Source organism: Populus alba, chromosome 4, assembly GCF_005239225.2.
Source record: "Populus alba chromosome 4, ASM523922v2, whole genome shotgun sequence".
NCBI classification, from domain to species: Eukaryota; Viridiplantae; Streptophyta; class Magnoliopsida; order Malpighiales; family Salicaceae; genus Populus; species Populus alba.
This window is the reverse complement of record NC_133287.1, coordinates 2,658,065-2,671,876: the sequence shown is the minus strand read 5'-3', so window position 1 is coordinate 2,671,876 and position 13,812 is coordinate 2,658,065. Positions and strand designations below refer to the sequence as shown.

The window sequence follows — 13,812 nt, the reverse complement described above, 5'->3', positions numbered from 1 at the left end:
TTCCAAGAGCTACATGAAGACCTCTTTTTCTTTCATTTTTAATTTTTAATTTTAATTTAATTTGACTTGTCCTGATAAATTAACATGAAAAAAATTATTATTCAAAACCTATTCTGGATCATATTTTAATTTGGACAGAAAAAGATATTTATCCAATAAATTTGGTAAATTAAGAGGGTTTACATAGATTTCTAGGTTAACATCAACAGTTTTTTTTCTTAAACAGAAAAACAACAACAACATTGCTTTAATAAAAAAATAATTAATCTAAATTTACATGATAACCATTAAGTTAATCTAATAACTTAATAAACCAAACATTTTTTAAGGTCCACCCGAACCCAATCTTACATCTTTGCATATAAAAAGTAAAGGAAACTGAGAAGTGAAGCTGAAGACTAAAATATTGTCTTTCTTTTTCTTCTTCTTCTTCCTCTTCTTCTGTTTTTAAGCACAGAAAGCGAAGCTTCTCTTTCCATCATTATTACTATTCACCTTCTTTGCCTCACTTTTCTCACACTCCCTCGCTGCTCTTCTTGACTCTGTTTCTTTCTCATTTCTTATAAAAACACACTTCCATACAAATACAAATACAAACACGAGCACACTTTCACAGAGACTCGAAACAAAAGGTGAAAAATGGAGTTTGATCTTGAGAACTCTTTGACAAGCTTGGAAGAACACCAATCTGATACAGTCCCAAATCTCTTTGCCTCTGAATCTGATCACATGCCTTCAAGAAATTTCCTACACTGCTTGAAAACCTCTGGTTTCTATGTCTCCTTTCGTCAAGAAGCCATTTCTCTCATTTTACAGGTAAAAACACAACACTAATGACTGTAACTTACTTTTATGGATCTTGTGTTTTGTGTTGTAATAATGTTGTCTTAGCTTTTGGCAGGCACAATATTCTTGCAACTATGACGCCTTCATACCTTACCTTGCTGTTAATTACATGGATCGATTCATTTCCAAACAAGAAATTCCGGTATGCAGTCGAGCTAGCTAAAATATACAAAATATCTTTTGCTGTTTTGTTAAAATCCTTGATTTATTCTTGCTGAATTTTTTGAAGCAAGGGAAGCCATGGATTCTTAGACTTCTAGTAATCTCTTGCCTTTCTCTAGCTGCAAAGATGAAGAACGCCCACTTCTCAGTCTCTGATTTTCAGGTAACAAACCATCGTATCTCCACATTTATTATTAGTTGGAAAAATGTAACACAAAGTTGGCCATGGAAACTTATGTGCATAGCTTGTTTAAGCAATGAAACAGGGAGAGGAAGCTGGTTTCATCTTTGACACACAAACCATTAATCGCATGGAACTTCTCATTCTTGATGCCTTGAATTGGAGAATGAGATCGATTACACCTTTCTCCTTTGTGCATTTCTTTATTTCTGTACTTGAACTCAAAGATCCATCATCCTCACAACCTCTCAAAGACAGAGCTACAGAGATTATTTTTAAGGCTCAAAATGGTAACTCATTGCACTCACAAACTTTTGTGCAATTACTTTTAGCTTCATCCTTCTTATAGAGCTTAACCCTACGTTTTTGTTGCAGAAATCAAGTTTCTAGAGTTCAAGCCATCTATCGTTGCAGCATCAGCCCTTCTTGTAGCATCCAATGAACTACTCCCATTGCAATTCCCTTTGTTCAAGTGCTCATTCTCCTCCTGTGCATTTGTAAATAAAGTAAGCAAGAAATAAACCAACACCCCACTTATTTTTTATTTTTTTTTATGTTTTAGGTTGTATATCTATATATTTATATCCTCTGCTCAGAATTGATGATAATTAATTAATGACTAATCATGGTTTAGGAGAAGCTGTTAAGCTGCTTTAATGCAGTGCAAGAAATGGTGGAGATGGAATGGTACGAGTCAATGTTGGATACAATGTCATGCACAAGAACCCCATTGAGCGTGCTAGATAGGCAATGTACAAGATCAGAAAGTGAGACCACTAGCACCACCAGCATCACCAATGGCAGTACAGTGCCAGAGATCAAGCGGCGAAGATTGAATGGCCACAGCAGCAAGTGATGGCAATATTTTGTTTCAGTTTTTCTCAGTTCTGATAATATTGGGACTCTGTAATCGGTCCATATCTCTTAGCATCATCAATGTCGCCACCACAGCAGAAAACCCAAAAAAAAAACAAAAAAACAAAACGCATAAAGTAAAGAAAGAGCTTTGTTTTCAAGCAATAGAAACTCATTGCTATCTCGGTTGGTTGTGTCAAAAAAAAGGAAAAACTTATTGCTCCTGCTTGCAATATTGAGACCATCTTCTCAAAAAAATAAATAAATAAAAAATCATTTGCTTTTATGGGATCTTTGGGATGTACCGAGAAGGGTGTTGGAATGGGACCACGAATTAAGGACAAGCTCACAAGACAACTTTGAATGTTACTTCTAGTTTTGTTTGTGCTTCTTGTTTATGGGGTGGAGTTTTGCTGTGTCCCTCGCATGGTGGCAGAGAGAGAGAGAGAGAGAGAGAGAGAGACAGAGAGACGTATATTTACCAAGATTATGTATTGTTACTTGAAAACCGCAAGAAATGAAGTGCATTTTTTTGGGTCAACGCATAGGAGAATATTAAATCATGTAATAAAGAAAAAAAAAAGTCAGTAAAGAATTTTGAGGGAAATAAATTGTAGGAGTCGCAGTGATTGTATGGATCAAAACCAAGTGCATGTGTTTGTGGGGATAAGAGAGAAGAAAACAACGTACAAGACACGTAGCTTTCTTTAAGATTATGGTATCTTTGTCGAAGAAATAAGCTATTCATGTGCTTCACACTTGAAAGCAGTTGGATTTTCATTAGTGTTTGAGGGTCAGTTTTAATTTTTTATTAAAATTTGTATTATATTTTTATTTTAAATTATTTTTTTAATTTTTTATGTGCTGATATTAAAAATAATAAAAAAATATTATTTCAATATTTTTAAAAAATTATTTTAAAAAAAACGATCATTTCTATAATACAAATTATGGGTCGTTGTTGACCTTGTTTTATTCGGGGTTTAGACTATGGTTAATGAGCCCTCATTTTCTGTTAGACTCAAATTCTTTTTGCTTTCGTGAATCGGACAAGGACTAGTTTACAATGCCGAGAGAATAGGACGAACCCGTTTGTTTGGCAGCAAAGGTAGCGTTTCGAATTATGTTTTAATTAAAATTATTTTAATTATTTTTAGTTTATTTTAATATCGTAATAGTGATTGTATTTTAAAAAAAATTATTTAAAAGTATATTAAAATAATTTATTTTTTATTTTTTAAAATTTAGTTTTTTATATCAGCACCTTAAAATAATATAAAAATAATAAAAAAAACTTAATTTAAAAAATTAGAATTTTTAAAATATAAAAACAAACAACTTAAACAAGCGCCCCATGATTTACCTCCTAGTTAAGAGTGTGCCGGTACTTTGACAATAGGGTACAAAGAGTAGAAAATATTCCGTGCTAATAGCACATCTTTCACATAATTTTTTTTAACAGTTTGAATCTGTATTTGTTAAAATTTTGAATTTTTTTTTTAAAAAATTGAGTTTGGTTTGTATTTTTTGGATCGTTTTGATGTGCTGATGTTAAAAATAATTTTTAAAAAATAAAAAAACATTATTGACATGTATTTCGGCACAAAAAGTTATTTGAAAAGCAATTGTTACCACACTGCCAAACATACTCTAACTCGAAAGAGAAATAGTTTCAAGTTTCGGCTTGTTGATCGGCCGGTTGAAGATCTGGGTTTCAAATTTTGATCAGGTCATTAGATTTTGATTGGGTTATTGGGTCGGTTAGGTTAATTTTTTTTTTAAATCAAAATAACATCGTTTTAGTAAATAAAATAAAATAAAATAAAAGTCAACGAGTTTGTAGCCGGGTCTTACCGGGTTACACTGAGTTTTTTTTTCTCTGTTTTTTCTTCAATCTAACCCGATTCCAATCCTGGATCAGCCGGATCTCTGGTCAACCTATCAGGCCGAGTTTTAAAACTATAAAAATTTAACCTACTTTTAATATGCAAAAAAAGAGAAAATTTGTTGACGTTAATAGCGCTAAATAATATATTTATTTTATTTTATTTATTAAAAGTAAAATAATATTTTTAATTTAACTTATATATAATCTTTTTTATATTTAGATTAATTCAAACACTTTAGAATAAATAAATAAATAAATAATAAAAATAATATATATTGTGTGTTAATCTGAATTAATTTAAAAAAAACACAAGCTTGTGAATGGATTGAAAGCAACAGGTAGATTTGTGGCAAACAGAAGAGCATATTTTGGCGGATTGCGATCACGACACCAACAATAGTACCGGTGAGAATGTTTATATAAAGAGTACACTCGTGAACAAACCATGGATGATAGAACGAAGAAGACAGCACGTAGGTGAAGGTGAAGGCTGTCCTAACTGTTTTCGACATGGGCCAAGGCCCCATAGGCCTACGTTGATCGGCCTACAGTATAATAATTACACGTCTCAAAGGACAGTAGCTTTTGTTCTTGACTTCTTCTTAACTATATTTTGCTTTTTAAAAAATTATTAAATTATTATTTTTTGCCCAAACCACAAGCGATTGTCTTGTAGGGAAAGAGAAGGTGAGGGTGTCTGGTCCAGCAGAATATAACAAGAGAAAGGGATCCTATGAAACTGGGGACTGGGTGGTCATCACCATCAGTACTGTTGATATTCCAGCAATTAATGAAACATGGCCTGTTCTCTGCTTGCACACACAAAAAAAGTAATATTTCCTGTTAGAGAGGGTAAGTGGGTAAGCTATTAAGCCTAGTAAATGGGTAAAAAAAAAAAAAAAAAAAAGGAAGAAAAAGCACAGCCCTTTGCAGCTGTAGAGCACACAAACAGGACTAGAAAAGTCCACAGTGAAGCTTAAAAGATGAAGGATCCTGATGTTAATTTATTCCACTGTGTATTGAACAATATTGATACAGAGATGGCACATGCTCCGATTGGCTTCTTTTCAAACTGTAATTCACCTTGGTCAAAAAGCATAATTAACTTTAGTGGCCGTTAGTCTTCATGGTTGTCACCGGTTTAAATCATATCACTTTGTGTCAAAACTCTACTGCCTCGACACCATTTGGGCTTAATGTCAGCATTTTTACCGATCAAAGTTGATAGGAAAGTTTACTTCGATTCCTAGTGTACTCTTCATTGTTACAAGATCAATCTTGACACCGTCAAGGTGTTGTTCTAGTGGTTAGGGGTGAGTATTTTATGTTTGGTCTAGTTTTTATCTAAAAAAATAATCAAACTAATTTATTTTTATTTTAAAAACAAAAACCAAAACCAGTTTAAACCAACCAGTTTCAGTTCGGTTAATTGAAAGGAAAAAACAGAAAAAACCGATTTCATCTTGGCTAGGCATATCGAGCAGGTTTTTCTGAAATTGAAAATAAAAAAGCCAAAAAAGGCAAGTATCAGACAAAAATTTAGAAAAAATAATTATCACAACATCCATGATAATAGGCGCAACATACTATGGCAAACCAGTAACCTTGTAAGTAAATATGAGAAATTAATATATAATAGATCTACAGAAATCATAAGAAAAGTTAGTAGTTGCTTTAAGCAATCTAATAAGTCTCTCTCTTGTTAAGATGAATGTCTCAAAACTCGTGCATTTAATAGTAAGTGGTTGCATATATCAGTTTGATTTAAAGAAAAGAATAAAAGGATTGAGAGATTAGAGATGAAGATTGAACAAGAAGGAGTGGGAGGGGGGCTCCAGGTCTACTGTTTGGTTGTTTAATTCATAGATTCTCCTTTTCAACAGTCGGCTGTGCAAGGGGGGCGGTTGGGTTTGCTAGGGTTAAAAGAAGAAACTAAAAAGTAGATGGGGGAAAGGTATTTATAGTACCGCTGGTTTTTTTTTTTTAATTTTTATTTGAATTGGTTTGGTTTGGTCCTGTTTATTTGGTTTCAACCTTTTAAAACTAAAACTAAATCGAACCGAACCGAATTGTTTTTTAATTTTTATAATCAGTTTTTTTTAACGATTATTTTTTTTGGTTATTTTTTTCCGATTTAATTGATTTTTTAATTTTTTTGCTCACCCCAACTAGTGATTAAGGCGCCACTAAACCCCTATAAAGATGAAAATACAAGTTCAAGCCCTGAAAAGTGTATCTGTTAAGAGAGGCAGCCACGAACTCAAACATGATTGTCTCGCACTCATTAGAATGTGGGGATACCTAGGTCTTAATCAAAAAAAAATATATATCAATCTTGATTGGGCAATTAAGACAAAAAACATTGAGGAGGAAAATGAAAAAAACACTTTCGCGCGTTATCCAAGTAATTTTGATACATCAAAACTAAATCCTCTTTTATTCACATCTGCAGCCTCGTATCTATAACTACAGTGGTGCCTCGATCCAGGAAAAGTTTTCTATATTTTTAATAATCTAAAACTAATTAAAATTAAGCACTCTTGTGATTCACAAATCAATCATAATTTAAAATCCAACATTATCCCATCATCAAAAGTCCTACATTATAGAGAAATCATAGGACTGACAATCGTAATACCACATAGTGATTAATATTTGTCACGAAATTTTATCTCTTAATTTTATATGTGGGCTTGGTACACCTTATAATGAGCCAAGTTTTTATCAATATAATTGTATCTAAAAAAACTGGATTAAGAAAAATTTATGGGTATAAATTTTCAGAAAAACAAGCATAGCCCAGTAAAGACATGTTGTATTCGGCAGTGTGCCAAGCCCTGAGATGCTAGACGTGGTAGTGTGTCAAGTCTTGGGCACGCCCAAGAAAATGTGCATTCTCCTTTGGACATGTCCAATGGAATGAACATTTTTCATTGGCATGTCCAAAGGAATGAGGTAATGTGAGTCTGACAAACATGCTAGACCTATTGCACTTGGACTTTGTAGTCCGCCAAGTCTATTACACTTGGAGTTGCTAGTTAGTTAAGTCCAAGGTAACGTAGATCTAGCAAATATGCTAGACCAAGGCACTTAGACTTCATAGACGGCGCCACTGATAAAGTTCTAAAAAATCTAAGTAGCCTAGAAATAGGATTTTTGAGTTGGATAATCGGTTAATCAATTGATCCTAACAATCTCATCCATTCTTCCTAGCTAAGGTGTTTGATAGCATATATTTGGTGTTTGGTAAGCCAAGGTGGCTTGTGACTAATACCTGTGTAAGATCCCCTTTGGTGGAGGTGAGAACTCCCTAATGCTTAAATAAGTATCTTTTTAGAGAGAGAAAATACAAAAATATTCTAGAAAGAGATGTTCTCTATATATATATATATATGAGTAGAGAATGAAGATTATGAATATTTGATTTGAAGGTTTCATGATGTATTTATAGCCCATGATTTTTTTTTCTTTTTACACATTATAGAATTTAATGAGATATAAATATCCCTTACATCTATATTAATGTTTAATAGAAATATGACGGGTCCTAAAAAGACTTTTATACATCTAAAAGGTGTAGAAAGATTAAAGTCTAAGACGTTAAATGTAGCTGAGTCCATAGAAGCTGAGCTCTTCCCCTAAGCTAAACTCAAGAGAGAAGGGTCATCCCCTTGGAGTACGTGCCCTGAGTAGGATGGTCATCCCCTTGGACGTGCTCTAGGTAGAATGATCGTTACTTTGGACTCGGCTAACTGCCAAGTCCAAGTGCCTTGGGTTTAACATGTTTGCTAGACCCATATTACCTTGGACTTGTCTAATGTCAAGTCTAAGTGCAATGAACTTGGCAGGCTGCCAAGTCCAAGTGTTTTAGGTCTAACATGTTTTTCAGACCCACATTACTTTGGGTTCGACTTGTTTGCCAAACCCGTATTACCTCATTCTCTTGGGTGTGTCAAGGGAGAATAGTCGTTACCTCTAACTTTACTAATTGCTAAGTCCAAGTATCTTGGGTCTGACATGTTTGTCAACCCACGTTACTTTGAACTTGGCTATAAAATATCAAGTCCAAGTACCTTGGGTTTCGCATGTTCACTAGCCCCACATTACTTCATTCTCTTGTGACATGTTTGTCAAACCCACGTTACTTTGAACTTGGCTAAATGTCAAGTCCAAGTACCTTGGGTTTCGCATGTTCACTAGCCCCACATTACTTCATTCTCTTGGGCATGTCAATGAAGGATGGTCATTCCCTTAAGCATGTCAAGGGAGGATGGCTATTCCCTAAGACGTGCCAAAGAAGGATGGTCATTATCTTAGATTTAGTTAACTGCCAAGTCCAAACGCTTTGGGTTTGATATGTTTGCTAAATTGATGTTAGCTTGAACTTGGCTTAATGTCAAGTCCATGTACCTTGATTTTAACATGTTTGTCAAACCCACATTACCTCATTCCTTTGGGTGTGCCAATGGAAAATGATCATTCTCTTAGGCGTACTCGAGCCTTAGCACACTGCAAATCCCAATCGCGTTTGGGTTTGGCTAATGTCAAACCTGACATTCCTGGAGCCTAGCACACTGCCAATCCCAATCGCGTTTGGGTCTGGCTAATGTCAAACCTGACATTCCCGGGGCTTAGCACCTGATTAGTACTTAAATGCAGGTCTATCACATAAATCAAAGGATTGATTGATGAGTTCAAGTATGGAAATTGAAAGGACAAAGAGATGGTCAAACTTAGAAAAGAGATGTTGGTGCAGTCCAAACTGGAACATTGTTCGGTAATTGGGTCATATCTTGAGTTCTAGATGTCCAAATGACCTCAAATGTTTACACAGATTTGTTAATACATAGGCCTACAACTTTCATGTTTTCATCAAGATCTAAGAAGGTCGTTTTCAAGTCCAAATTATAACAACAACGGAGAAGTCTGAATCTATCCTGCAACCCAAACACTATTTAGTGTTTGGCCCATATCTGGAGTTCTAGAAGTCCAAATGACCTCTATCTTTTTTTTTCTTCTGGAAAGCTGAGTCAATTTCCTACAACTTTCATGTTTTCAAGTGGACCCAATTCTGATGCTAGCATTTTCATTTTATTCAGACAAGAAGATAAGGATTTTCACCAAGTCAAGAATTGGTCACCCACTCAACAATTAGTCATCAAATCAATAATTCTGAATTTTAGCCTATAAAAAGAGGCATTTGCCATGTATTTAGGGGCTTGGTTGTTCAGATCAAGTTCATGCTCTTTATTTCTCTCTTTATATTTTTTTGTAATTTTTAAGTTTTGCTTTCATTAATATCTTGTTTATGCTTTTCATTTCCTTTCCTTTCCTTAGTTAACTTGTATCTTATTTATATTCTTGTTTTGTTTATTTATGTTTCTCTTCTTCATTATGTTTAGCTAAATTTATTATGTCAAGGTGAAAAGGTAACATTAATGGTGTGAGAATAAGTATGGTGTAAACTCAACATGGACCTTAATGTTTAAAATTAACATGTCTTATCTTTTTATCTTACTAATTCTTAATACCTTCCTTGTTAAATGGTTAATCTAGATTTGTGTTGTATAACACTTGGTACAACAAATGCTTGGCACTCTCATAGCCCAACCGTATGGTATTACCTACACCTGGGCTATGAAAAGAACTTGATTTGTTATTAACATCAGTTAACATCGTGAATTCCTGATAATATTTAAAAGTTTGGTGTTATGTAAATAAGATAATTAATATGATCATGTTAATAATTTATAATGAGCTATTAATGAGAAATCATCCGATTGGAACCTGTTTTGTGTGTGGTTTCCAATTGAATAATAAGAATTTATACTATACTTGTTTGAAATACCATTGGTAGATCCTCTAACCTTGACATTTGTTTTTATCATTGTTTAATCCTTACATTAATCTTTCATCTCAAAGTTCTCGTTAATTTCTTCATCTTCTTCTTCTTTTTATTATTATTATTATTATTATTATTATTATTATTATTATTTACATTCTGTTTATATTATATAATATATCTCTTTGATTTTTTCATAAACTCAGAATATAGGTTGGAAACCTGTGACCCGATTTTTTAGATCATTCTCAGGTATAACAACGCCACGTACTGAGTATTATTATTATTGTTGTTGTTGTTATTATTGTTATTGTTATTGTTATTGTTATTTATAATTTATACAATTAACCTCTCTGTGGTTCGACCCCGGTCTTGCCGGGTTATTTATTACTTCGACACTCCTGCACTTGGAAGAAGATATCAATCTTTTGGTCGTGTCAGCACCCTACCAAATGCATTCACGTCTGGCTCTAGTTAGTGCCAGACCTAGCATGTCCAGGCTTGGCACACTATCAAGCCCAATCGTATTTGGCAAGCTCGGTGGTCGGCACACTACCACGCCCAACAACCCGAGGCTTGGAACACTAACCAGCACGTCTTTATTAGAGCATGCTTGTTTTTCTAAAAATTTATATTTATAAATCTATTTTTTTTCGTGTTATTTAGTAAAGATATACTGATAAAAACTTGGTTTATCACTATGTTAAATGAAAATACCCTAATTTATTGAACTTAATATGGATGGATGTAGCATAGGAAATCCGGGTGCTGCTGGTTCAGGAGGACTTCTTCGTGATAGCATGGAATCTTGGAATATAGGTTTTGCTATCAACAATGGTTACTGCTCTTCGATTAAGGCTTAATTGTGGGCAGTGATACGCAGTTTAGAGTTGGCCTAGAACTTGGGAATTAGAAAACTGGTTCTTGAGTCAGATTCAACTCTTGTCATCGACTTTATCTCGAGAAATCAAACTATCAAAGTAAGGTGGATGCAAACTATGCTTTAATTGACAAGGACAAGAGGTTGTTGGATAGAGACTAGGAGGTGAAGATTCAACATGTTTACCGGGAAGCAAATCTAGTTGTTGATTGATTAGCTAATTTTATACTACGACGTGATTGGATCCTGTATTACACTCTTAGTTTACTCTTTAGGTTTTTAAAGCACTGATTTTCACCGGAAAAAAAAAAAAAAAAAAAAACAATTTTTCTATTAACAAAAGAGGCATTCAATAGCTAAAGAACAAAAAGAAACACTAGCGCCGGAAAGGCCATGCCAATTGCAACTTGATGTGGTAAGGATCTTGTGGAGCCTGCAGTATTGCCAAGTGACAAGCATATGTGAATACCAGCTGACGATAAAAATGAACTTGGACCGACATTTGCAATTAATAAATTAGAAAAAATAATCTCAATCAAAGCATATATAAATCAATCTAAAATACCCTTAATCTTCAAATAAAGGAACGTACTATAGTTTAATGAATTCACTGAACTCACCTCCCTTTGCTGGGTTGAAATATTGTAGAACTGGTAATCACGGTGCCACAAGCTACAGCTAAACCCATAAATATCCCAACTTCTCTTATTTCCAACTGAGTTTTTGTAAGTCGCCAATTGAAATTCCAAGCACATGCCACAATCACTCTGGCTGAGATCTCTGGTGCATTGAGCCATGTCATACCTCTTTCCGTTCTGTCCAACATCCAAGACTGCAGTCTGGTACATTAAAGGCTGGCTCGGAGTTGTAGATACCAGCGTGTTCGTGAAGTTAAGTGCTTCTGAGACCACTTTTGGATCTTCAAAATTGGTATCGTTGTAACTTGCCATTCCTGATTGATCCCATTCACCGAAAAAGCTCGTGTTTGAGTATCGTAGGAAACACCACGTAAACCAAAGTGTAGCATTTCTACTGTTTGAGCAGCCTTGTACCATGGTAACATTCTTGATGCAGGCGGCACAGTCTGCGGCGGAGATATCACCTCTACATTGTGCAACGCCATAGATCTTGTTAGCACCTTTTCCGGCTTCGGCCGTGTAGAAGCCATCGTGGATAGGCCCATTTGCAGCAAGCGAATTCACCACTCAGGTTGGCTTCTTATTCACTGCTATTGGTAGCCCTATCCGATTCAGAACACTGTGAACCGGTATTCTCATTTGTGTCAGCATGGCAAGGGCTAGATAACAACAACGTTGAAAATATAATGAATATTAACATCTCCATGTTTTTTTGAATCCAAGGGAAAGGTCATGAATGGGCTAAGTTCTCTATTTATGTTGATATCATAATCAAAACTATCAAATCGTTGCATTTTTTGCCTTTTTCAATTGTAAAGTCAACTCCTTGTGCTTTGAATGTGTTTAGCACTATGAAATAGAATAAGTCAATGAAACGTAGCTACACTTATTTATATCATGAATGCTTATGCTTAGCGGTGTAAAATTAATGTAATTCAAATTATCTGCTTAAATTACGCTTCAGATAGATATGCTTAGCAATATAAAAATTAAAGCCAATCCAAGCGTAGCTTGTTGCTTCTGGTTCAGTGCATGTTGTTGCCTTCTACAATCATCACCTAAACCATGGACTTGGAGACAGACACAAAAGGCTAAGTAATGGGACTTTGGGAGAGTAGAATTTTTAATTTGTAAAGTATATTGTCTTGGATAAATAAATAAATAAACAGGTCCCGTAATGAATGAAATCATTATCATTTACCTCATCCTAATCTAATGAAATAATTAATAGAATTGAAAGTTGTACGAGCAAATCTGTAACTTGTGCTTAATTATTTAATTAATTTTAATTAACAGCAAATCTGAAGATGATTGAGAGGAGCTTGAATCATTATAACCTAGTGTCACTGCGCTGGACAGCTTATGAGAGATCAAACATTCTCAAGTGATTCTGTTTGGTCATTGCATGTGCCCACTACAGTGCAAGAGCTTATGCAGCAGCTCGTATAGAGGAACTATATATGGTCATTAAATCAATTACACCTTTTTTTTGTTGATCCTGTTATGTAAGGAGTTATCAAATAAATTATAAGATTTAAAATATAATTTTTTTTTAAAATAAAAAAAAAATTATTTTATTAACATTTTAGTCCATGAGTTTAAAATAAAAAAAAGAAAAAGTCACCTAAAAAATCAAATAAGAGAAAAAGGGAGGTGAATGGCTACCTTTGACAATGAAATTTAATGTATTTGGTGTTAATAAATTCCATTCAACTAGGAGAGTTCGATGGCGGTGTCTTTTTCTACAAACATGCTTAAAGGGTAAATTAAATTTTATTTGGATGTTTTTTTTTATTCAATTAATTCATATTTGTATGTACATCTATTTTTTATTTCTACTAAAAAGATTAGTTTATCCCTATAATAATTAATTCATGTTAACAACTCTTTTTATTTACCAATTAATATATTTCTTATTTATTTTATAAAACATGAATAGTATCTTTTCATTCCTCAATTTAAAGAGATATATTAAAAATTAAATTTCATAATTTATTTTAATTTATTTTTATAAGGTTAATGCAGTCTTAAACAAATATCCCGGTTTTAGGTTAATGTTATAACTCTACATTAAGAATGAATTATTCACAATTAGCTCATTCTTTACTACACAACTTCACTGTATAAATAACACAATGAACTAAAAAGAACGAACATTTTTTTTTTCTTTACACATAAAAAAAATATTAATTTTATTTTCTTGAATTTATACATGCTTATCATTTAAAAAAAACTCAAATATTAATTTAAGTATTAAAGTTTTTATTTTAAAAAAAACTTGTTTTTATAGAATTAATACAAACTCAAAACTCATCAAACAAGAAAAGTCAATTTTTATGTAAAGTATTTCCACGACTTCATCAGAATCACATTCAAACCAAGGATGCTTTTGAAGTTTTTCTCGTCATCAACAACATGAATAAAGCCCCTACTTGGACCAAATTCAACATGAAAGTAAGGGAAGTCTTAGGGTATTGACCCTCGAAGTACTTTCTCACTTGTATCAATGAGCATTGGTAT

General features: G+C 33.6%; 2 protein-coding genes across 3 annotated transcripts; one reads left to right on the top strand and one right to left on the bottom strand.

Annotated features, from left to right (window-relative positions):
• The first annotated feature begins 374 nt into the window (after positions 1–374).
• LOC118042827 (putative cyclin-D6-1) lies at positions 375–2,755 on the top strand. 2 transcript variants are annotated; one of them, XM_035050549.2, is made up of 6 exons: positions 375–816; positions 902–988; positions 1,076–1,171; positions 1,275–1,479; positions 1,565–1,695; positions 1,824–2,755. In XM_035050549.2, exons 1-6 carry the CDS (start codon positions 640–642, stop codon positions 2,043–2,045), a joined length of 918 nt encoding a protein of 305 aa, XP_034906440.1. In that variant the 5' UTR covers positions 375–639; the 3' UTR covers positions 2,046–2,755. The 2 variants fall into 2 exon arrangements, with proteins under 2 accessions (XP_034906440.1, XP_073265055.1); XM_073408954.1 differs by having other exon boundaries at positions 632–816; positions 892–988.
• Positions 2,756–11,030: 8,275 nt separating this feature from the next.
• Positions 11,031–11,998, bottom strand: LOC118042837 (antimicrobial ginkbilobin-2-like protein). Its single transcript, XM_073408691.1, is given in 3 exon segments — positions 11,031–11,087; positions 11,275–11,860; positions 11,862–11,998. Coding segments are annotated over 3 exon segments (780 nt in total).
• Positions 11,999–13,812: the final 1,814 nt, after the last annotated feature.